This window comes from Nelumbo lutea, chromosome 5, assembly GCF_056320005.1.
Source record: "Nelumbo lutea isolate HS-2025 chromosome 5, American lotus-T2T, whole genome shotgun sequence".
NCBI classification, from domain to species: Eukaryota; Viridiplantae; Streptophyta; class Magnoliopsida; order Proteales; family Nelumbonaceae; genus Nelumbo; species Nelumbo lutea.
In genome coordinates, this window is record NC_142688.1 from 27,381,850 (window position 1) to 27,407,492 (window position 25,643).

The following is a 25,643-nucleotide window of genomic DNA, read 5'->3' on the forward strand; positions in this document are numbered from 1 at the left end:
CATTTTTCTAGTTTTGCATATAAAGTTGCATCCAATATGTTCGGTAACGTTTTCAGTTTCTACTTGGTATATTATCTATACATCCTTGAGAAAACAATAGCATTATGCGTTACTTCTGCATAATGCTGTATCAAAATTTATATACACAATGGTGGATGTTTCTCCATCCAAAATTTGTTTATGCATAGTGACTGAACATAATCATGTTATTTCTCTCAAAACAATATAATTTTCATTTTCTGATCCCAATTGACTGAGAATTACAAAGGCAAAGGTAACAAAAAAGAAAAAAGAAAAAATGAATATAACTTGGCTCAATAATATAAATTCTTCAAACAATTGAAAATTAACTACTAATATGACTACATAATTGACCTAATTAACTAAAAATTATTAACTTAGATCAATAATAGGAATAAAAATGAATATAATAAAAATTATTTGATAAACTAAAAATATGCAATACTTATTTAACTTATTACTTGGGATATTAAATTATGATTACTTAATCTAAATAGATTAAGTTAAAATAAGTAAAATAGAAATATAATTACATTAAGTTAAGTAAACTTAAGCCTTAGTATTTACACTAACTTGATTTCAAATTTAGAGTAAAAGTAATTATTGATAACTAATGTAAATTAAGTTATTTAATTATTGTTTATGTAAATATCCATAGGAATTTCAGCCGGACTTTTACTAGCATATGGCTACTCATGCCTATCATCTAGATGTAATTAATTTTAATTTTTGCCAAGAAAGCATTAATCATCGTTCCTGAACTCTTCTTAAAAAATGTTAATATTCTCCTGAACATGAAAAACTAACGACCATTAGGGGGTTCCTTCTATTTCAGTTTTACTTAACAAAATTCAAGCATTGGATGGGACCCGACTATGATATTCTTAAATCTTAAAATATCAGCACTAAATACCTGGCTTTTGAGGACTTCAGAAAAATAATAACTGGCTTTTGAGAAGAAGAAAAAAAGACGAAGAGCTGTTTAGATTAATGATAGGTCAAAATAGAACAAGGGAAAAAGAGATTTATTATCAGTAAAAGCACAGAAATTAATCAGTTGAAGGATGATGAAATGACGAAAAAATATTTAGAGACAAAAAGGATACAATTTAAGGTGGGTAACACATAGAGGAGTAAAGTGAAGTCTTGATTGGCGATTAGGATTCAATTCATCCTAGAGTGAGCATTTCTTGGTTTTATCCATTCACAAGGGGGGGAAAGGATGGAAAAAACGTATCTAGACTACACCTATCTACATCCGCATAGATGATTAATGAGTTAAATCAGCAAACAAGAAAGAATCACCACTATTACTGCTAAGTTTAATGACTACGAAACAAGAAGACTCTTGTTTCCAGAAACTCATGAATAGCATAATGTATGGTATCTGCAACAAGGTCTGAATTGAATATGGAGACTATGATGCGTAGTACCTAAACATCTTTGCATGTCGAATTCATGTGTATATATGGACAAAGTAAAAGAAATGGTAACAATCTTTTCAGCATATTGTTCTACCTTTCTCTAGTTCTTATTTCTAGCAATTTAAATAAAGCACACCAAAAGGCATACAATAGAAAGCAATTGCTGATAACTCCCCATACTAACTCTGTTAAATTGAAATATACAGAAGAACAAGAATTTCCTGTAGCAAGATAACAAGAAACCATAGGAATTTTTGGTTTCCAGCCAAGATACTTGAAAGAGATTGGTGATGATTAAATTTCAGATATTATAAATAAGCAATTCTGAGTACATATTACAATCTTAGATAATAATATTTCAATTAGATATCACCGAAACAACACATATATATTGATTTATAAAATGTCTGGAAAGGTTATATGACCTTTACTGCTATTCAAGCAAGGCGTAGATCGTGGGAGCCATATAATCCTCCAACCTGAAGATTAGGATGGTTGGGTTGCAGACGGAAAGCAAATAAGTGGGAACCCGCGTTTGACAATCCAAGAGATGATTCATAGTCTGCATCGTTGTCGACTAGCCCATAGTGTGGATCCTCATCTCGCTCTTCCTTTAAGAAAACAAATACCTAGTTTAATAAAGCCCTTTGTTCACAGCAGTGAAGGGGAATAAAAAGGATAAGATTAACGTTCTTACAAATTGATGCAGTAGATTTGTATGTGCTTCTTGCAAGTTCCTTATCTGCAAACAAAAATGAAGAGACGGAAGTGTAGGAAGTCCATTAGTTAGTTCCCCAGAATAGCCAAAACGATTTAACCACACGCATAGAAACATTAACGTACCTTTTTCTTGTAAGTGTCGGTCTGTGTTGAGATCACGTGATACTGTTCACAATGAGACGAATTTTCTTATGTTGCATGATCTAAACCGAAGATTTTCAATTTCCAAAGAACACATGCAAGATGAATATAGGAAAAACAGTAGATGAAAACAAAAAGAATGATTATAAAATAGACCAAATCGGTGAAGTTGTATATAAATTACGTTAGTAAGATCAGAAAATTTTTCCATGGGAAATGTGAAAAGAAAAAGAAAAAACAGCTACTAATCACCATAGGAGGTTCAACCTCTCTGTATTTTTAGAAAAAGTAAAGAAAAATATTGAATAATAAAATTTCATCTTCTTCTGCAATCACGAAGGGGAAAGAAAAAAGAGAAGTCGATCAGAAGCTTCAATTTTTAAGTTTTTCTTCACCTTTCGCTCACGAACAACCTTCAATGAGTTCTCCATATTTTGCTCAAGACCGCGCAGTTCTTCGATGCTCATATCGTCCAGATCTCCACCCATCCTCCGCCTAACAAACGCGCCCAAATTATTTTCATCAACACAAAAGTTTGCAGCGGAATGGAAGAAAAGAAATATTAGAAAATTTACTATCAGCGGGCAAAGTTATTTATGATTCATGTCTATTTATCTCAGAAACAAATCCTTATTACCATAGATGCAAGGATCAGTGGTATTACCTAATCTCTCTTTGGAGATTATTATTAATCTCCTTCTGCTTGTTTAAATGCTCTTGCATTCTCTGTACGCCTCGAGGAACAAACAGCAAGCCGTAAAGAAGTTAGCAGTTTTTTGTTCTGAACAAAATGCAGAAATCGAAAGGAAAATAGTTATGAGAAATAGATTAACCTCGTAATGCGAGCTCCATAGATTTATTCCCGACACCTGCTGATACTGATCGAATATCTTCTTCGTTCTGTGGCATGTAAACAACCAGAAGAAGTTCAAAGGAGGTAGGGTTTGGAACGGAGCAAAGTAAAAAAGAAAAAAAAATGTTTAGAGTGAGATTGAAGATGGAAAAAGTGTAGAAACAGAAACCAAATGAAAACAAGACGAAGTATACGTTGTGGTATGGCTGATGTATTCAGAGAATTTTCCAGTGCTGGAGAACATGATGAGAGAAACCTCGGCATCGCAGAGAACGGTGAGCTCTCGAGCTTTCTTGACGATACCTCCTCTTCGCTTCGAATAAGTGACTTGCCGGTTCGTTGAATTCTCTATTCTCTTAATCTCGATCTTCCCTCTACCCATCTTTTGCTGTTATTTTTATTCTTCTCCTCCTTTTCTCCACCGTGACTGCCACTGCCACTGCCACTGCCACCGCCACCACCACCACCACCTTTACCGAAGACAAGAAAGAAAAGCTGAAACACAGGATGAAGCCCAAGAGAAGAGGGGTAGGGGGTAAGGAGGGAGAAGTGCATTCCATATCGGGAAGGCGGGACTAAAAGCTATCACTACCATAAACGGTAAGATTTTTCCATTTTCATGAAACGTTTACGGACACTGAGAACGTGTCACGTCCATTCCCGTTTAAATAATCGGTCGCTGTCCCAACCCCTTATCTTCACTACTGGGACCCACCAGACTTGATAGGGGTTGATGATGACCTGGAGGAGATGTAAATATAAGTGTAAATACTATTTTTTAACGAGGGAACGGGACAGAAAAAGTTTTTTTCCGGTTACGAAACAGCACCACTTCAGTTGTTAAGTGTTTGGCAATAATAACGCCCCATTGTTACGGTCTTACAGGCTCTTGGTAGTTAAGTTAAACGACGTTACCTCATTTTGGACGGTAAGATTTTTAGGAGAATTGATGTTATTTTCATGCAGATCATCAAAAGCTTAACATACTCTTTGAGGAAGTGTGATCGACCTTCTTGGGTGCCTAACCTTCGCACTCTTAGACCATCATCCCTTGCGGGGTGGCCCTGGTTAATGGCTAGTATGGCTATCAGGGTTCTTCATAGGTGCATACTTGCTTATGGTGATAGTGCATGGACCGACACTACGCTACCGACACTCAAGAGAGACTTGGCATGTGGGCCTAGCTCAAGCATGAGCCTTCACCACGCCAGCCCCTTGCCCAAGATGAGTGAGCTAACCCCGTTGCCTCTAGTGCACAGGTGTGTTCCAGTCTAAGCGGTTGCCTCCCATCATGGCACACAGGGGCCCACATCATCGACGTATAGGAGGCCCTTCACATCGATGCCAAGTTACCTCTCTTCGGCACATATTGCCTCACATTATGGTCGTCCCCCTTTAGCATGTAAGTGGCACCTCCCATGGACCGGCTAGAACCAATAGAGTACTCCGGCCATGTGACTTGAAGTCATTATGCAGTGCTACTGACCTTGGTGGAACCATTTCATCAGGCAACTCCTATCTTCTAAGCACACAAAGACTTATCCTGGCCTGCCTTGAACTAAACGCCACACGAGTTTCTTCCGCTATAGAACTACCCCCTTAACACCATGTCAACTATACAAGTGAAGTGAGATTTGGGAAAACCCAAGATCTTCTCCTTACACCGACCTTACATCTTGTTGAGGCCGCACCTGAAGAACATCTCTCATACTTATAAATATCGTAATTCGGATTCAGTGGTTGTGGTACGGTTATCCTTTTATGTTGCCCTTTCTTTTAAGACAGCTAGTCCGGACTCGACTCGGCCAGTTTGGAAAATATTAAATAGACGTGGCTTTAATACCTATAGTGAAAAGAGTAAGGGAATTAAGAATTTGACAGCTCCTCTTCCTACCAGCGATATAAATAAGTTCACATCAACCCCCAGGCCCCCCACAAAGAGCATCTGACAACGTCCCACAACACATCGCAGCCATGTATCGTAGTCGTGTATTGAGAACATATTCCGATGGAGTTTATATGCTAGGCTTGTATATCAGGAACATCTTCCGGTGATGATATCATCGGTTCTAGTAATATCATCAGAGATGTTCTCAATACACAACGGGGATATGTCGTGGGTGAAGGTGTAAATCGGGCCATGGCACTCATGGCCCAGCATGAATTTGGACCGGCCCGACACGGCCTGGTTCGACAGTTTGTAGGTAATGCCAGGCTTGGCATGATCATGCGAGCCGTGTTGGGACTGGGGTTTTAGGTCCCCAAGCCGGCATGGCACAGTACGACTAAGTGGGCTTATATAGTATATATAATATATTAATAAAATAAATAATTTTTTTAATTTTATTATATTAATTTATTTAATTATTATATATAAGCAAATGTATACAAAAATTCATATAAAATTAAAATGTTGTTTTTTATCAATTTTTTAAATAAATATCTTTGGCCCGATGCACGATCCGACTTGGCCCAAGGCTCGACCCACTAGCCAACCCGGCCCATGGTATGGCACGGGCCTATACAGGCCTGGGTTGTAGGCCATGCCAGGCCAACCCCCAAATTTTTCACCAAAGAAGGTAGCACGGCCTATAACGGCTTACATGCCAACACAACATGGCCCGCATTTTGCATAGACCACCCACAAACTGTACTATACTGGCCTGGCATGATCCACTATACTGGCCTGGCATGATGTACTTTACACCTCTAGCCATGGGACATTGTGGGGCGGCCCCTTGTAGGGAGGAGATGTGATCTCATCCTGATGATAGTAAAATAAATGACAAGGCACGGTTGAGATGTACTGTGAAAGGTTGTGGGACGACATCCTTGTGGGGGGCTGATTTGAACTCCACAGAAAAACAGAATTCTATTTTATTTTTTCCTATCATCTCTTTGTGTGTTTCTGGGTGGGACCCGCTTGATCTAACCACAAATTTCCATTAAAAGTTTAGAACCTCTCCGGACACGCAACTTCAATATTTTTTGATACCACATGTGTTTGATTTCCTTGACATTCACTTCTTTTTCAATAAAGTTTAAAATATCATTTATCTCAACGAATGGCGTATCTAACCACAAATTTCCATTAAAAGTTTAGAACCTCTCCGGACACGCAACTTCAATATTTTTTGATACCACACGATAGATGGTGTTTGATTTCCTTGACATTCACGTCTTTTTCAATAAAGTTTAAAATATCATTTATCTCAACGAATGGCGTCAGATTGTTTGGTTTCGTCTATTGAGTAAATATTTTGTATTTGTGTATATTATGCTAATGGCTAAACAGTAGGGGTAGTGCATGTCATTACGCTAAATAGTAAGGGTAGTTTAAGAGATTTATCCTTAATTTTAATATGAAGAGAGGCGAGCTGAGCCAATGCTAGGTAGGGGTGAGCATTTAGTTTATTCGGTTAAAAACTGAACTGAATAAATCAAAATTTTAAAAACCGAAATAAAAAGATGAAAACCAAATTACAAGAAAATGAAATAACTGAAACCAAAATTTTCGGTTTGGTTTTTAGTTATTTTAGTTAAAAACCGAATTTAATCAATATATATACAAAATATTATATATTATAACCTATAATATATATTATGAAATTGAATTTCATTATAATACATTATATATAATATATTAATATATAAATATATAGCATATTATATATTATATGTTATATATTGTATATTGTATATTATATATTACATATTATATAATAAATTTTGGTTAATTCGGTTTTTTCAATTAACCAAACTTCTAACTCTGAAAATCGAAACCGAAAACCAAAATTCCTAAAAATTGAACTAATCGAACCGAATTACCCAAAAACCAAAAAACCAAACAAAAAATAAAAACGAAACTGAAATTTTTTATCTAGTATTTCAGCTTTAACCGAATAATACTCACTCTAATGCTAGGGACAGGAAGAAGATCTAACATCCAAGATAGTATTTTGAATCCCATCCTCGCAGAATGAGCCACCACTAAGATGAATTAATTGTAAATATGGGGGTGTCAAGCTTAGAAGGAATAGAAATACAAATATGTATAATATAAATACATACAAAATAATATAAAATATAAAGGATTTTTACTCTACATATTTGTATTTGTACTCCTTCCAAACTAAGACTAAATAAACTGTCAGGTCGGATATGATTATTTCTGTGTTTCTGCCAATTCAGGTGTCATCCCTTCTGCTGGGACAGAACCACCACTACTCCTTATCGGAGTCGTCTCTGTAACTGGAGATGGTGGTGGCAGGTGGCGGTGGTAGGTGGCCGTTTGAAGTGCGGCTGTCAAGCGTCAGATCCCAAGTTAGTCAGGTGCGCCGCCCCTAGATACGAACTTCCTTGGTGTCAGGCATGGTTCAGTTGTTCAGTTTGGCATCCTGGAGGCGAAGTGCTGGAGTGGTGAGCGAGGTGAAGTCTTGAGTTCGGAGGTGCATCCCGAACAGCCATAGGGTAGGCCAGTTCAGAGAGGTGTGTCCCGAATTGCCATAAGACAAGCCAGTTCGGAGAGGAGTGTCCCGAACTGCCATAGGGCAGGCCAGTTCGGGTTACTGTCCTTTGAGTTTGGCTCGGGGCCTAAGGGAGAGTTCGGGCACCTAGTAGGGAGTTCGGACTGCTGGTAGGGAGTTCGGACCGCTGGTTACTCCCTTTGGTGCTCTCGCCTTAGGTGCGCTGTTGTGCCGAGCTGTTGCCTTTGCCACGTGTTGCGTAATTACGATGTCAGGCCAAATCTCCCTTCATCAATTGCCCCTTACTCCTCGTGCCAAGGGTCCTGCCCTGGCGCGGGGAGTGGGGCGAGGTGGTAGGTGGATTTGTCCCGTACTTCAAATCTTGATAGCGCGAGATGCGTTGTCAGGGTTCTTTGGTTTTCTCGAGCGCCCAAAAGGCGGGAGACGTGCCTACCTGCTTACAAATGCTGATAGAAGTCGTGGTGCGCGCTTATTTAGAATTTCAAAAAAGCGTGCCACTAGGAGACGTGATAGCGAGTCTTTTCGATTTTGAAAAAAACGCACCGCTGCCGTTTGAAAGGCGAGGAGACGTGCGTTGGTCGTTCTGTCAGTTTCAGAAAGACGTGTGCGGCATTTTGTCAGTTTCAGAAAGACATGCGCCAACGTTTTGTCAATTTCAGAAAGACGTGTGCTAATCACGTCTCGGTCTCAGGGGACATGCGGTCAACGCGAATGCGGACCGTCAGATTGGCTTTTATCTACACTGTTGGTTCTCGGTTACTGTGGGTATAAATAGTAGGGGACCCCTGTCGCTTTGTCACTTCTGTGTTTTGCTTGTTGAGCTTGCGTCCAAGTTTCAGCTCGCATCCAGGTCTTTTAGCTCGCGTCCAAGCTTTTTAGCTCGCCTTCAAGGTTTTTTGCTTGTTCCAGTTTTCAGATCTGTTCAAACCTTTTTTTTTTGTGAGTACTTTCCTAGAATCTACCTTTTCTCCTTGATGTCTAGCTTGGATAGCTCAGACGGTTCTTCTAGTGGGTCTGATGCAGGTTCTACGAACTGAGTTGCACCCCTTGATGGCCTTAGCTAACCTGAGGTAGAACTTGAGGACGAGATTGAACCCATAGGCCGAGTCGCTTTGGGCAGTTTGACATCTACCTCTCGTCGAGGTCGGATGCTAGACAGGTTTGGTCCTTCAACCATGACGCCCGAGGGGCTCCAATCCCTTATTACCTCTTACAATTTGCCTGGGGAGTACGCCTATTTCATTCCTTCGGGTAGCTTTCCTTGGGAACACGGTCCTGATGAGATCTTGATATTTCAGGAGCAGCTCGCTGCGGGGCTGCGACTGCCTTTCCACCCCCTTCTTGTCGAGGTCATAAACCACTTCGGCGTTATCGTCGGCCAGCTTCACCCGAACTCTATTCGTAACTTCGTGGGGACAATCTCCCTTTTTTGCGAACAGGGCTTTCCTTTAGACTTGGAGATATTCTCCTCTATTTTAATGCTCAAGAAACAAGCAGGTCCTCTTCCCGGGAGTAGGCGGGCGTATTGCCTGTCTCCTCGCCCAGGTTTTAAGCTCTTACATGAACTTCCCAACAAGGTCCCGGTGTGGAAGTGGGACTACTTCGGGGTGCGAAGTGCACAAGGGTGGCCTTTTCAGACCGGGTGGGGGATGGCCGCCCCTGACTCCGGTGTCACTCTTGATAAAGAGACGGTGAATGGCCTCCGGCAATGGGCACGACTAGGGCTAAAATGCCATCAGTACCTGATGGAGGCCAAGCTTATTGCGGCCGGCCTGAGTTCGGGTAGGTTCCTTGCTCAGAGGTTTCTTATTCGCTTTGTTCGTTCGTTTTTTCTGATGTCAAACTCTTTTTTTGTAGGTGTGATGGACTCAGAAAGGAATTGCGGTGGGCACCTATTCCAAGGTATGAAGAGGAGGAAGCGGGTCACCAAGCAAACTCGTGCCGAGCTGCCCCAGGATGCGGAGCCTCATGTACCAGATTACACGTCAGAGGATCCACCCAGGGAGCCCGAGGTGGCTCCTTCAATGCAAGAAGCGGCAGGGGCCCCTTATGCCAAGACTACTCACACGGGCGCCCCCGCCTACTCTAGTGCTCCCGCTTACTCTGGGTCTGCTCATACGCGAGTTGGGCCCTTAGGCTCGGGAGCTCAAGGGGAACTTAGGAGCGTGCTATCGCCGAACTATGCTCTTCAGAAGAGTAGGGAGGCCACCTTCCCTGAGGAGATCGCAGCATGGACCGATCTTCCCTTGAACCAGATCGCCTGTCGTGCCGCTACTCATGCTATGGTGGTGAGTTAGATTTCTTGTCGGACTTCTTTGTTTTTATCCCTCTTGTTGGCGTTCTCTTAATCACTTGATCTTTTTGGTAGGTGAGCTCTTTTATTCATGCCTTCGCGACCCAGGTGTAGAGGAGCTCGAGGTAGGCACGAGCTGCCAAAGAGGCTTTCCGTTCCGCCAAGGCGACTATTCGAGTTGCTGAGGCGATTGATCATGCTGCTATGGCCAGGTAGGCGAGGTCTCAAAGGGATGTCGAGGCCATGGGGGTGGTTGTCAAGCATATGGCGGACCTGAGGCTGGATCTGCAGCATCAGGTTGAATACCTTCAGGAGGACATAAGGGAGAGAACGCAAATCTTTTCCCAAGGCATCGAATATGCCAAGAAGAAGGCCATTGATGAGTACATCACCTCGCCGCGCTTTGATGACCTGATGGTGGATTCGTACAGAAGGGGATTTAAACTGAGCCGGTGGATGATCAGGAACACGTACCCCAAGCTCGATATTAGTGCCATATCTACTTCGCGCATAACTCAAGAGATGGCAAACGCTGTTTATGGCGAGCCGGATTCCGAGGGCGAGGCAGGACCTTCGGGTGTCGTTGAAGTGCCTTCTGATGATGAAGAAGTAGCTTCGGGCTTGTGAAAATGAATTTATATTTATTTTTATCAAATGTACGCTTCCTTGTCTTGTGATGGAATGACTTTTCTTTTGGTTAAGTGTTGGTTGTTCTTTCTCCCGAATTGATCGTATTTTCCGAACTGACCATATGCCTGATCTGTTTCTTGCACGGATCACTGCACTCGTGTGACCTGTTTCGATGTTTAATACTTCGCTTCGCCTGAGTCTGGCTAACTTCTTTTCTTGCCTATGCCGAGGTTCCTTCGTTAGCTCAGCATCCTGACCCTTGGGCTCTGGTAGCGATTTTGTCTACTTCGTTTGGCAGTCTATAGGTTGTATCGCCTTAAGTTGACGATATTCCACACTCGGGGTACTCATTTGCCTTCTAAGGTTTCGAGCTCGTATGCCCCCTCGAGCACTCTCTTTACTCTGTAGGGCCCTTCCTAATTCGGTCCAAGTTTGCCCACGCCGGGTTTGGGCACCATAATCTTACGGAGAACTAGGTTGCCGACTCAGAAGTTTCACTTTTTTACTCTGGCGTTGTAGTACCGAGCTACTTTCTACTGATAGGCCGTTGTCCGAATGTGCGCGAGGTCTCTTACCTCATCCAGTAGGTCGAGGTTGGTACGTAACTCGTCTCCGTTTGTCTGATCATCATATGCTTCTAGTCAGAATTTCGATTTCCGTTGGGATTACCGCTTCAGTGCCGTAGGTGAGGTTAAAGGGGGTCTCTCCCGTGGTGGTTTTTGTCTGTAGTTCGGTGAGCCCATAGGACACTTGGTAGCTCGTCCGGCCACAATCCTTTAGCTCGGTCAGGTCGTACTTTCAATCCACGGAGGATGGCTCTGTTCATTACTTATGTCTGACCGTTTGCCTGTGGGTGTGCGACCGATGTGAAGTTCTGACGAATTCCCATATTTTGGCACCATTCTTGGAACTTGATATCCTAGAATTGTTTGCCGTTGTCGGAGATCAGTACCCGAGGTAGCCCGAAGCGACATACTATGCTCTTCCAAAAGAAGTTCTGTATGTTTCGGACTATAACTGTTGCTAGAGGTTCAACTTCTACCCATTTTGTGAAGTAATATATTGCCACTACCAGGAACTTTCTCCCACCTGTTGTTGGTGGGAATGGCCCCAGGAGGTCAATGCCCCATTGCGCAAAGGGCCATGGGCTAGTGAGGTATTTGATGTCGAAAGTAGGCTGATGGTGGATATTGGCGTGCTTTTGACACTTGTCACATTTTCTGACGAGCTCGACGGCTTCTGCCTTCAACGTTGGCCAGTAGTATCCTTGTCGAAGTGCCTTTTGGGCTAGGGCTCTGACTCCCAGGTGTCCGCCGCAGAGTCCTTCATGAGTGTCGCAGAGTACGAGCTCGGCTTCAGCAGGTCACAAGCAACGCAGGTAGGGGAGCGTGTAGGACCATCGGTACAACCGTCCATCTATTATGACGTATTTGGTTGCATGGCGCTGCATCCTCTTGGCTGCATTGCGATCTGCAGGGAGGGTTCCGTCTAGCAAGAAGCTCGCGAGTGGGTTGATCCAGCTCGGCTCTGCTTCAAGGACGGGAGCGACCTCCTCTACCCCACCGAGAATGCTAGGCCGAGGTAAGTCCTCTATGTACACAGTTCTCATGGCATTGTGACTCGTGCTGGCTAGCCGGGACAGGGCGTCGGCCTCAGTGTTCTCTGACCTCGGATTTGCCTAATGAAGTGTGACTAGAAGTTGAGTAGGGCCTCCATTACTTTTGCCAAGTATGCGATCATGGAGAGCTCGCATGCTTCGTATTCGCCCGTAACCTGGTTGACCACGAGCTGGGAATCGTTGCAGATAACTATGTGCTTCGCTCTTACCTTTTGCGGTAGGTTCAGCCCGGCTATCAGTGCCTCGTACTCTATCTCGTTGTTGGATGCCGCGAACTCAAAGCATAGTGCGTATTCCAATTTCGTGCCACTCGGGCCGCATAGGACTATTCCAGCCCTGCTACCCTGCTGGTTCGAGGAGCCATCTACGTGAAGGATCCAGGGCTCCTTGTCCCAGTTCGCACTTGGCCTAACCAGGAGAAATGCCACACTGGTTGCTACTTCACGGGGTTCAGACTCTACCGGCTTAGGAGCTCCGGGTTCACCCGAACTGGGGATCTCGGGCTCAACCGATCTAGGGGCTTCGAGGCTGAATATGCACTCAACGATAAAATCTGCTAAGGCTTGGGCCTTAATGGTAGTTCGTGGCTTGTACTGGAGGTCGTACTCACTGAGCTCGATGGCCCACTTCGTCAGCCGACCGGAAACCTCGGGCTTGAGTAAGACTTGCCTCAGAGGTTTGTCAGTCAAGACAATGACGGTGTGAGCCTAGAAGTATGGGCAGAGTTTTTGAGCTACAACTACCAGTGCGTATGCTTACTTTTCTATTTGCGGGTATCTCGTCTCTGCTCCGTGCAGAATTTTACTAACATAATAGACGAGCCGTTGGACCCGATCTACTTCTTTTATTAGCACCAAGCTGACCACCTCGTCGCTCGCCGAGAGGTACAGTTCTAAGACCTCGCCTTCCTCGGGCCTGACTAAGGTTAGCACAGTGGCGATGTAGCTTTTTAGCTCATCGAACGCGAGCTGGCAGTCTCGTGTCCATTTGAACCCTTTGCCTTTGATCGCCTTAAAGAAAGTGAGACAGTAGTCTGCCCATTTGGACATGAAGCGGCTTAGAGTAGCTATGCGGTCGTTTAGCTTCTGAACCTCTTTTACTTTTCAGGGTGGTCTCATATCTAGGATGGCCTTTATCTTGTCCGGGTTGGCCTCAATACCGTGCCAGTTGGCAATGTACCCTAGGAACTTACCCGAGGTGACACCAAAGACACATTTGTTGAGGTTCAATTTCATGCTAAATTGATGCAGAATTTGGAAGACAGAATCTAATTCTTGTATTAATTCCTGTGAGAACTGTGTCTTAACGACCATGTCGTCTACATAACAATCTACTTTCGTGCAAATTAAGGGCCGAAAAAGCTTATTTACAAGTCTTTGGAAGGTCGCCCCAACATACTTTAGTTCGAAGGGCATGACCATGTAAAATGGTCCATCCTGTTACATCCTGATTTGTTTGTAGCCTGAGTAGGCATTCAAGAAGCTTAGCAGTTCATGTCCCGAGGTCGCATCCACTAGGCGGCCAGTTCGGGGTAGGGGGAAGCAGTCTTTTGGGCAATCTTGGTTCAGGTCGGTGTAGTCGATGCACATGCGCCACTTTCCGTTTGCCCTTTTCACAAGTATTGGGTTGGCTACCCAGCTCGGGTAATGAACTTCCCTTATGAAATCCGCTACGAGGAGCTTTTTGACCTCCTCGTCGACCGCCCTCCAGCAGTCCGGGGCTAAGTTGCGTTTCTTCTGTCTAATGGGTCTGACTACAGGGTCAGTGTTAAGTTTGTGAGTTATAAGGCCAGGGTCAATACCGGGCATATCGGCCGCGGACCATGCAAAAATATCTAAATTTTGAAGTAAGAAACTCACCAGTTCGGTTTGTAGAGGCTCTTTGACAAAAGCACCGATCTGTAGCGTTCGAGCCAGATTTGTAGTCGAGGTCGGGATCGCGAGCGTTTCCTCTGTGGGTGAAGCTCGTTCCTCGCTCTGTTTCGTAGGCCGCTCCAGTTCGAGGTCGTCGGATGCCTTGGTTTTTCCCTTCAGGGCAGCAACATAACACTTGTGGGACTCAAGCTGGATGCCCCGTGCTACCCCCACACCGAAGTCCATGGGGAACTTCATTGCCAGATAGTAGGTGGAGACCACTGCCCACAGAATATGCGTAATTGGCCGCCCTATTATGGCATTGTATGGGGAGGGGGTCTCCACCACCAAGAAATCATGGTTGAGTCTGACCGCGCAAGGCCATGTGCCGACTTCCACAGGTAATGTTATCTTCCCCAGGGGCCTGACTTCCTCTCCGTTGAAGCCCACTAGAGGAGTGTTTGCGGGCTTCAACTCTCTTCTCTGCAACTGTAGCTGGTCAAATGCCGACTTGAAGAGGATGTCCGCCGAACTGCCTGAGTCCATAAGTACGCGCCAGACTTCGAAGTCGTTGATCCTTAGTTTTATGACGAGCGTGTCATCGTGGGGATAGTGGACACCTCACGTGTTGTCTTCCGTGAAAAAGATCGGTTCTTCTGTCTTCGGCCTCTTTGGACGGTTCTGTTCTTCTCGGGCTGCCTCACGAACTGACGTCTGTGCTGCTGCCGAAGTGCACCCTGCTACCACCGAACCTCCCACTATCACATGAATGGTTCCCCGAACTAGCATCTCTTCTTGAGGCGGTCGTTGCAAGGCTTCGGCCAGTTTGCTGCTGGACTCAGGGGCATCCTTCCTGTGCTCCCCTTGCTGACCTGCCTCATTATTATTATCATTATGTTGTACAAAATTTCTCAAATATTCGCGATGGATGAGTCCCTCTATCTCGTCCTAGAGATTATTACACTGTTCGGTACTATGACCGTGATCTCTATGCAAACTACAATATAGATTTTTATTTCTCTCATTTGGATTACTCTTTAGGCGAGGTGGCCACCTTACGTAGGGGTTGTCATTGATCGTCATCAAGATCTCAGTCCGCCTTGTGTTTAACGATGTGTAATCCATCCGAACTGCTAAGGGAGCTCAGGATGGCTGGCCTGGCTTTGCCTCTCGGGCCTGGTTTCTTCTACCGCTTGGGTTGGAGGGCTCACCTTCTCTATTTCTTTTCTCGACCCCACCTTCGGTTCTTTGGTTGATTTCTTCCTCTGTTCTCATGAACTTGTCCATGAGCTTGAGGAAATCGGCCATAGTCACGGGCTGGCTAGCCACCATGTGCCATTTGAACTCCTTGTGCGTTACCCCTCTTTTGGTCGCCGCGAGTTGTACCACGGGGTCTAATTGCGGTATCTGCAAGCATGCTTCATTGAACCGCTTGATGTAGCCCCAGATGAATTCCCCTTCCCTCTAGACTACCCCGAAGATGCTTTACTCAGTTCTGGGGCACCGCTTGCTAGTAATGAAGTGTGCGGTGAAGATCTGCATGAACTAGGCCCAGCTTCTTTTTGACTCGGGGGCTAGGTTCTGGTACCAGGTGCGGGCCACCCCCCTGAAGGTGGTGGTGAAGGCCACGCACATGCATGATTCATTGGCCCTAGCAAGGTGCATTTGGGACTGGAAAGCATCGACGTGGTCGTTGGGGTCAAAGGACCCATCATGCTTGTCCAAAGGTGGGAGCTTGAAGTCTCTGGGCATGGGGACTGCCAAGAGTTCTGATGCGAATGGGGAAGGAACTGAGAGAATTGGGGTAGCTTTTACCTCGTCCGAGCTCGTCTCTTCCTTTCCTCTGAGCTCGGGCAGGACACGGGTGGCAATTCGGCGCCTTCGTTGAGCAGGCCTGGTACTGGCGCTGGAGGCCTCTGTGTTGCCGAGCTCGATGGGCCCGGAATGTTGGTCTGCTGCTAGGGCACTGAACTAGTTCTCCGCAAGCGGGAACTCAGGCTTGGAGCGCCGAGGTGTTGACTTTGTGGTAGAGGTTCCCGACCCACCTGCGAGTTGCGAGGTGGGGGTAATTTTTCTTTCCTTTTGGCCTGGGGATGAGGCGTGGCTATTAGGGGGGTTCTGGAGTTGGGAAGCTTCTCCTCGGTGAGGGCGTCCACCTTGAGGGGAGGCCTTAACCGACTTCGGAACAGGGTGCCGAGGTGGAAGCAGTGACTGGTTTAGGGGTAGCAAAGGGAACTGTTGCTGATAATGGTGTTGGTAGAGGTGGTGTAGTACCTGGTGCTGTTGGAGTTGATGCTGGTGGAATTGTTGCATTTGGGCTTGCATTGCCCGCATGCATTGCATTAGGTCGTCCAGTTGGTTCTGGCGGGTCGCTAATGGGACAACAATTGGTTTAGCGAAGGTTGCTTCGATAGGGATACGGCTGTAGTCAGACCTATTAGACATTTTTGCATGGTCCGCGGCAGATATGCCTGGTATTGACCCCGACCTTATAACTCACAAGCTTAACACTGACCCTGTAGTCAGACCTATTAGACAGAAGAAACGCAACTTTGCCCCGGAGCGCTGGAGGGCAGTCGACGAAGAAGTCAAAAAGCTCTTCGTAGCGGAATTCATAAGGGAAGTTCATTACCCGAGCTGGGTAGCCAACCCAGTGCTGGTGAAAAAAGCCAACGGCAAGTGGCGCATGTGCGTCGACTACACCAACCTAAACCGAGCTTGCCCAAAAGACTGCTTCCCCTGCCCCGAATTGACCGCCTAGTGGATGCGACCTCGGGACACGAGCTGCTAAGCTTCCTGGACGCCTACTCAGGCTACAACCAGATTAAGATGGACAAGTCCGACAAAGAAAAAACCAGCTTCATAACCGAGTTCGGCCTGTACTGTTACAAGGTCATGCCCTTCGGGCTAAAGAATGCTGGTGCGACCTTTCAAAGACTTGTAAATAAACTTTTTCGGCCTTTAATTGGCACGAAAATCGAATGTTATGTAGACGACATGGTCATCAAAACATAGATTTCGCGAGAATTAATAAAAGACTTGGATTCTGTCTTCCAAATTCTGCGTCAGTATAACATGAGACTAAACCCAAACAAGTGTGTCTTCGATGTCACCTCGGGTAAGTTCCTAGGGTACATTGTCAACCGGCGCAGCATTGAGGCCAACCCAGACAAAATAAAGGTCATCCTTGATATGAGACCACCTCGGAAAGTAAAAGAAGTTCAAAGGCTAAACGGCCGCATAGCCACTCTGAGCCGCTTCATGTCCAAGTCGGCAGACCGCTGCCTGCCTTTCTTTAAGGCAATCAAAGGAAAAGGGTTCGAATGGACCCGAGATTGCCAGCTCGCGTTCGACGAGCTAAAGACTTACCTCGCCACCATACCAACCTTAGCCAGACCCGATGAAGGCGAGGTCTTAGAACTGTACCTCTCGGCGAGCGACGAAGTGGTCCGTTCGGTATTAGTAAAACAAGTAGATCGGGTCCAACGGCCCGTCTATTATGCTAGTAAAATTCTGCAGGGAGCAGAAACGAGGTACCCGTAGATAGAAAAAATTGCCTTCGCACAAGTGGTATTAGCTCAGAAACTCCGCCCGTACTTCCAAGCTCACACCGTCGTTGTCTTAACTGACAAACCCCTAAGACAAGTTTTGCTGATGCCCGAGGTCTCCGGTAGGCTGACAAAATGGGCCATCGAACTCAGCGAGTACGATCTCCAGTACAAACCCCGGACCGCAATTAAGGCCCAAGCTTTGGCAGATTTCATCGCCGAGTGCACTTTCAGCCACGAAGCCCCATAGGTCAAGCCCGAGGTCCCCAATTCGGGCGAACCCAGAGCTCTAGAGCCAATAAGGTCTGAACCCCGTGAAGTAGCAGCTAGTGTGGCATCTCTAATGGTTAGGCGAAACGCGAACTGGGATGAGGAGCCTTGGATCCTTCACGTGGATGGTTCCTCAAACCAGCAAGGCAGCGGGGCTAGAATAGTCTTATGCGGCCCGGGCGGCACAAAATTAGAATACACACTACACTTTGAGTTTGCGGCATCCAACAACGAGGCAGAGTATGAAGCACTGATAGTCGGGCTGAACCTAGCGCGAAAGGTAAAGGCAAAGCACTTGGTCATCTGCAACGATTCCCTGCTCTTGTTCAACCAAGTTACGGGCGAGTATGAAGCACGCGAGCTCTCCATGATCGCATATTTGGCGAAAGTAAAAGAGGCCATGCTCAACTTCCAGTCACACCTCATCAGGCAAATCCCGAGGTCAGAGAACACTGAGGCCGACGCTCTGTCCCGGTTAGCCAGCACAAGTCACAACAACATGAGAACCGTGTACATAGAGGATTTACCTCGGCCTAGTATTCTGGGGGGGGCAGAGGAGGTCACTCCCATCATCGAAGCAGAGTCGAGCTGGATCGACCCACTCGCGAGATTCTTGATAGACGGAACCCTCCCTACAGAACGCAATGCGGCCAGGAGGGTGCAGCGCCAGGTAGCCAAATACGTCATAATAGACGAATGGTTATACCGACGGTCCTACACGCTCCCCTACTTGCGTTGCCTACGACCTGCCGAAGCCGAGTTCGTACTCCGCGACACTCACGAAGGCCTGTGCAGCGGACACTTGGGGGGCAGAGCACTCGCCCAAAAAGCACTTCGACAAGGATACTACTGGCCAACGATGAAGGCAGAAGCTGTCGAGCTCATCAAAAAATGCGACAAGTGTCAGAAACACGCCAATATCCACCATCAGCCTGCTTCCGACCTCAAATACCTCGCCAGCCCGTAGCCCTTTGCACAATGGGGCATCGACCTCCTGGGACCATTCCCGCCAGCAACAGGCGGAAAAAAATTCTTAGTTGTTGCAGTATACTTCACGAAGTGGATAGAAGTCGAACCTCTGGCAACTATTACGGCCCGAAACATACAAAACTTCTTTTGAAAGAACATAATATGTCGTTTCGGGTTACCTCAGATACTAATTTCCAACAATGGCAAGCAGTTCGAGGATATCAAGTTCCAAGAGTGGTGCTAGAACATGGGGATTCGACAAAACTTCACATCAGTCGCGCACTCGCAGGCAAATGGTCAGACGGAAGTAATGAACAGAGCCATCCTGCGCGAACTGAAAGCACGTCTGGATTGTGCTAAGGGACTGTGGGCCAAAGAGCTACCAAGTGTCTTGTGGGCTCACCGAACTACAGAAAAAACCGCCACGGGAGAAACCCCCTTCAACCTCACCTACGGCACTGAAGCAGTTATCCCGGCGAAAATCGAAATACCAACATTGCGACTAGAAACATACAACAATCGAACAAACGTAGATGAGTTATGTACCAACCTTGACCTACTGGACGAGATAAAGGACCTCACGTACATCCGGACAGCGGCCTACCAGTAGCAAGTAGCTCGCTACTACAATGCTAGAGTAAAGCGATGAAGCTTCCGAGTCGGCGACCTGGTCCTTCGTAAGATTATGGTGCCCGAACCCGGCGTGGGCAAACTTGGACCAAACTGGGAAGGGTCCTATAAAGTAAAGAGAGCGCTCGGGGGGGCATATAAACTCGAAACCTTGGAAGGAAAACTAGTACCTCGAGCGTGGAACATCGTGAACTTAAGGCGATACTACCTATAAAACGCCTAGCGAAGTGGACGAAATCGCTATAAGGTCCTATGGGCCACGATGCGGAGCCAAGAGGAACCTCGGCGTAAAAAAGGAAAGAAAAGTCGGGCATATTATCAGCTCGACAAAAAAAAATCAGTTCGCTGCAAAAGCCTTCGTGGCAAAACAGGTCGCGGAAGTACAATAACCCGGACAAGTGGCATATTATCAGTTTGACAAAGAATCAATTCGAGAAAAAGGAACATGGGCAAAAAGATTTATCTATTCCGTTGCAAGAAATAGTACATTGGCCATCAAAAGGCACTTCAAAAAAAAATCTTTACATGCCCGGAGCTACTTCTTCGCCATCAGAAGGCACTTCAACAACACCCGAAGGCCCTACCTCTCCTTCAGAGTTCGGCTCGCCATCGGCAGCATTGGCCATCTCCTGAGTTATACGCAAAGTAGATATGGCACTAACATCGAGGTCGGGGTACGTGTTCCGGATCATCCACCGGCTCAGTTTGAACCCCCTTCTGTAAGAATCCACCATCAGATCGTCAAAATGCGGAGAGGCAATGTAGTCTTCAACGGCCTTCTTCTTGGCATCTTCAATGCCTTGGGAAAAAATATGTGTTTTCTCCCTGATGTCCTCCTGAAGATATTCGACTTGATGCTGCAAATCCAACTTCAAGTCTGCCATGTGCTTGACAACGACCCCCATGGCCTCGGCATCACGCTGAGACCTTGCCTGCCTGGCCATTGCGACGCGAACAGCCTCTTCGGTAGCATAAGCGGCCGCCTCAATAGCTCGGGTATTCGCCTCTGCAGCACGGAAAGCCTCTTCAGCAGCTCGCGCTTGTCGCGAGCTCCTCTTCACTTGGGCTGCTAAGGCATGAATTGAAGAATTCACCTACCAAAAGAAACAAATGAGCAATGACAGCAAAAGCGACAGAAAATGAAAAAGGCAGATGAAATCTGACTTACCACCATAGCATGTGTTACGGCGCGGCAGACGACCTGGTTCAAAGGAAGATCGGTCCACGCCGCGATCTCCTCAGGGAAAATAGCCTCCCTACTCTTCTGAAGAGCATAGTTCGGCGTCAACACACTCCTGAACTCCCCTTGAGCTCCCGAGCCCGAGGGCCCAGCTCGCATATGAGCGGACCCAGAGTGAGCAGGAGCACTGGAGTATGCAGGAGCACCCGCATGAGTAGTCTCAACGTAAGGCCCCCCGGTAGTTTCATACATCGGCGGAGTCACCTCGGGCTCCCTCGGCAGATCCTCCGGCATGTGGCCTGGAACTTGAGGCTCCTCATCCGGGGGCAACTCAGTACGAGTTCGCTTGGCGACCCGCTTCCTCCTCTTCATGCCCTAGAACAGGCACCCCCCACAAGTTCTCTCCGCATCCATCACAACTGTAGAAACAAGTTCGACATCAAAAAAATGAAAGAAAAAAAGCAAGCAAGAAATCGCAGAACTAGAAACCTACCCGAACTCAAATCGACCGCAATAAGCTTGGCCTCCGTCAAGTACTCATGACACCTTAAACCTTGTCGTGCCCATTTCCGGAGGCCCTTCACCGCCTCTTTGTCGAGAGTGACACCAGAATCAGGAACGGCCTCACCCCACCCGGTCTGAAAGGGCCATCCTTGCGCACTTCGCACGCCGAAGTAGTCCCACTTCCATGCCGGGACCTTATTAGGAAGATCATGCAGAAGCTTAAAGCCTAGGCGAGGAAAAAGGTAATACGCCCATCTTCCCCCAGGAAGAGAACCCGCTTGTCTCTTAAGCATCAAAATGGAGGAGAATATCTCCAAGTTTAAAGGGAAATTCTGCTCGCAGAAAAGGGAGACTGTCCCCACTAGGTTCCGAATAGAGTTTGGGTGAAGCTGGCCAATGGTAACGCCAAAGTGGTTTATGACTTCAACTAAAAGGGGGTGGAAAGGCAGTCGCAGCCCCGCGGTGAGCTGCTCTCGAAAAATTACGATCTCATCAGGATCGTGTTCCTAAGGAAAACTACCCGAGAGAATGAAATATGTATACCCCCCAGGCATATTGTAAGACATGAGTATAGATTGGAGCCCCTCGGGCGTCATGGTTGAGGGACCAAACCTATCTAGCATCCGACCTCGGCGAGAGGTAGATGCCAAACTGCCCGAAGCTGCTCGGCCTACGGGTTCATAGTCATCCTCAATTTCCACCTCGGGATCACTAAGGTAGTCGGGGGATACGGCTCGGTTTGTAAAACCTACATCAGTCCTACTTGAAGAGTCGTTTGAGCTATCAAAGCTAGACATTGAGGAAAATAGGTGGATTCAAGAAGGTACTCACCGGAAGAAAGTTTTGAAGGCTCCAAAGACAGGAACAAGCCAAAAAACCTTGGAGGCTAAGTAACCAGTCTAGACGCGAGCTGAAAAACTTGGACGCGAGCTGAAAAGTTGGACGCGAGCTCAATAGGCAAACCGCAGAAGTGACAAATCGACTGGGGTCCCCCACTATTTATAGCTACAGTAACCAAGAATCAACCGTGCAGATCAAAGACGATCCGGCGGCCCACATTCGCGCTGACAGCAGATCCCCTGAGGTCGAGGCGTGATTGGCGCACGTCTTTCCGAAAAGAGCGAAACGTCAGTGCACATATTTTGAAATCGACGTCGCACCGACACACGTCTTTCCAAAACTAACCGCGCCGCACGTCCCCTGCAACTGACAAAAACCGCCAGCGCACGTCCCTTCAGAACGACAGAGGCGCGCTTTCTTCAAATTTAAATGACCCACAGTTACGTCCCAGTGGCGCGAATTTTTGAAATTTAAAAATGCGCATTGTAACGGCCATCAACATTCATGAGCAGTAGGCACATTTCCCGCCTTCTCGAAACCGAAGAGCCCTGGCAAATGCAACTCGCACAGTCAAGATTCGAAGGACGGGACAAATCCACTTACCACCTTGCAAAACTCCCTGCACCAGGGCAAGACCCTTGGTGCGAGGAGTGGGGGGCAATTGATGAAGGATGATTTGGCCCGACCTCATAGTTATGCGACACGTGGCAAAAGCAACAGTTCGGCACAAAAGCAAGCCTAAGGCGTTTTCACCAAGAGGAGAAACCAGCGAACCGAGCTCCCTACTAGGGGCCCGAGCTCGCCCTTGGCCCCAAACCGAAAAGAAATCCACTGGCCTGCCTTGCAACAATTCGGGACATACCTCGCCGAACTGACCTACCTGGTAACAGCTCGGGATACACCTCGCCGAATTGACCTGCCTTGCAACAGTTCGGGATACACCTCGCCGAACTGACCTGCCCTATACATAACTTTGAACTCAAGACTTCGCCTCGCTCACCACTCCACACCTTCAGGGCACCAAAACCAAACAAACTGTACTATGCCTGGCACTGAGGAAGTCCGTTCCTAAGGGCGCCGCACCTGACTGGCTTGGGATCTGACGCTTGATGGCCGCATTCTAAACGGTCACCCGCCATCGCCACCTGACACCGTCGTCTCCAGTTAGAGAGACGGTTAGGCAGTGACAGTTCTATCCCAGCAGAAAGGACAATGGTCAAATTGACAGACGTAAGGGTAATCATACCCGACCTGACAGGGGCCTCGGAGCAAGTGCGCGAAGTGATTATAAGAACCCTTTGCCCCCAGCGAACAAGGTATGTAAACTTTGCGCCATTTGGTCTACACTTTGCCTTTGAGAGATTACTGACTTGAGCATCGGAGTTATCACACCGGGTTCCCCCCGGAATTCTCTCATTTTTCCCGTTTCAGGCTCCCCGATGCTCCAGCTCAGAGGCGAGTTCGTTGGCAGCTAAGACCGACCAGATTGCGCTCCATCAGATATATATATGGACCAATGATAACCTTCCTCCGGCCGGCCCCAGGATGGGATTGGATTCCCCGGATGATTGCAATCTAGTCAATTTCATTTTCATTGTGTAATGGAATGGGTGCTTTTAACTTTGCACCTGGCCCATGGTGCTGGTGCATAATGCGTTGTTTTGTTGGGAATCAACGCACGGGAACGCATTTTATTATTCTCACGCCACTGTATATGAGTGGCCATATCTATTTGATTGATTCAAGTTCTTCAAGCAACCCATACGATCTTAACGGTGTGGACCGATTGTGAATCGCGGCACCTGGGTGACTGGGAATCTCGACGGTGGATCACCGCTTTGCACGCAAAAGAGGCCAATTCGTACACTTGCAGGAAGCACGGCTATTAGGTTCCATGCCCCACCACTGCAATTGCGTTCGCCCCCACCCACACTGTTTGCAGTTCTTGGAGTGGGTAATTAGTGGGTTTCACTGCTCGTTTCTATGAAGACCAGAACAGATGATGACGTGCATGCTCACTGCCAAAACCCCCGATTCAATGTGTTGGATGGGGCCCGGGTCGGGCGAGCCAACTGGAGAAGAAGTGGGTTGGGAATAGGAAACAACACATGGACAAATATTAATGGCGCCTAAAGTCTAGAATATTCCCTTCTAACCTATTTCAGCTAGAGCCCCGTCTGTTGTAATAAAAGGGAATTGAAGATGCCCATTTGAAGGACGAAGCCATTTTCAGATTCATGCACCATGCATTCTAAATTAATCAACAACCTAAACTCATTTAAGGAGTCAAGGGCTATTAAACCTCCATTTGCTAGTTTGGTGAGAAACTATGAAGTAACATTTGAAGTTCCATTTGTACCACACAACACAAAATTAGCCATGAATTTTTGGCTCATGTTTGGGAGTGCTTAATTATTGGATAAGTGATGATGAAAGTCAAGTTAGGAAGTGCTCAAATGCTTATTTTAAAAATAAGTGCTTAAAAATAAGTACTTGAATAATTATTTATTTTTATTCGATACCTAGCTTTTTAAAGTGTTTATTTTCATATTGGGCATTTGATTGTATTTTTTTCCCATAAGTACATGTGACTCTTTTGCTTTTCATTTTCTTTCAAATTTTCAAAATATACCCCATGGTGGCAAAGTTTTCCTCAATGGTCGCTGATAAGTTTATAGGTTTGCAATTTTCCGAGAAAGTCCCCATGATGGTAACCAGTTTTGCACCAATATTGTAGTCAAAATCAAAATCTGTAAATTCTCAACACTAGCATCTTTTACTCTCCCATAATGGCGAAGGTAATGGCATCGAGCACAAACCACTGGTTTCTTAACTAAATTGGAACCAGTTGTAGGGTATTCAGGGTTAATGAGTTCACTGAGAAACCCCCTCTTGAGGCAATCCGAGATTTCGAATTCTTCAGCAACAGGTTGACGATCAATGGTTGAATGATAGTCAGGGTCTTGGACGGTTTAATGAAGTAGCCTGGGAGCTTGGTGTCATTGCCTTGCATGTAAACACCACAACCAGGGCAGATGAGGAGATGGGGAGAAGTGATTTCATCATAATTTCCATCTCTTAACGACTTAGGAGACGGTTTGCTTTCTGAAGAGAAAATTCTATGTACCATCATCGTCTTCATCGTCACCTCCAACATTCATTTCCACCACTCGCCACCATGACAAGCAAGAGAGAGAGAGTGTGTGTGTTCAAAGGAGAAGAGACGAGGCGGTCTGATGATGGCAGTGGTAGGATGCGTGTTGAGGGAAATGAGGATTTGGAGACAATGATAGAAGCGGATAAATGGAAATTTCAAAATTAAATGGGGCAGTTTTGGTAGAGAAAATTGGAATAAGTCCTTATTGTTTAAACACTTAAAAACTATAAAAAAAGCTAGAAATTTGGGCTTACTGTTTCAGCACATATTTTGGCCTATTTCCTAAACATCAAGTGCTTAATAATGTGGTCCTGGCCCAAAATAAGTGATTATTCGAATAAAAACTCCCAACTTTGGCCAAAAGGTGATTTGATAAAAAGCACTTATCTATACTTTTTTATAAAGTGATTAGGTCCCACATCAGCACCCCTCTCTTTCTCGGGTTCCCCCTCCTCTATTCTCTCCTTAAACCTCTCTCCTTTCTCCCTTTCTCCCTTATCCCATC

The 25,643-nt window shown here is 46.2% G+C and overlaps 1 protein-coding gene across 1 annotated transcript; it reads right to left on the reverse strand.

The window, feature by feature from the left end:
• Nucleotides 1–1,733: 1,733 nt before the first annotated feature.
• On the reverse strand, nt 1,734–3,722 carry LOC148851241 (agamous-like MADS-box protein TM6). The gene is made up of 7 exons (XM_088944828.1): nt 3,354–3,722; nt 3,140–3,206; nt 2,971–3,032; nt 2,702–2,801; nt 2,289–2,330; nt 2,143–2,187; nt 1,734–2,056 (listed from the first exon to the last, which is right to left on the reverse strand). Exons 1-7 carry the CDS (start codon nt 3,539–3,541, stop codon nt 1,883–1,885), a joined length of 678 nt encoding a protein of 225 aa, XP_088800954.1. The 5' UTR covers nt 3,542–3,722; the 3' UTR covers nt 1,734–1,882.
• Nucleotides 3,723–25,643: the final 21,921 nt, after the last annotated feature.

What these genes read in the sequence shown, in the direction of transcription:
- LOC148851241 (XM_088944828.1), bottom strand. Translation starts at nt 3,541, where the DNA reads ATGGGTAGAGGGAAGATCGAGATTAAGAGAATAGAGAATTCAACGAAC. An exon ending in TATGGAGCTCGCATTACGAG is followed by an intron (nt 3,033 to 3,139) that starts GTTAATCTATTT and finishes CGAGGCGTACAG; the next exon opens with AGAATGCAAGAGCATTTAAA. An exon ending in AATCTCCAAAGAGAGATTAG is followed by an intron (nt 2,802 to 2,970) that starts GTAATACCACTG and finishes CGCGTTTGTTAG; the next exon opens with GCGGAGGATGGGTGGAGATC.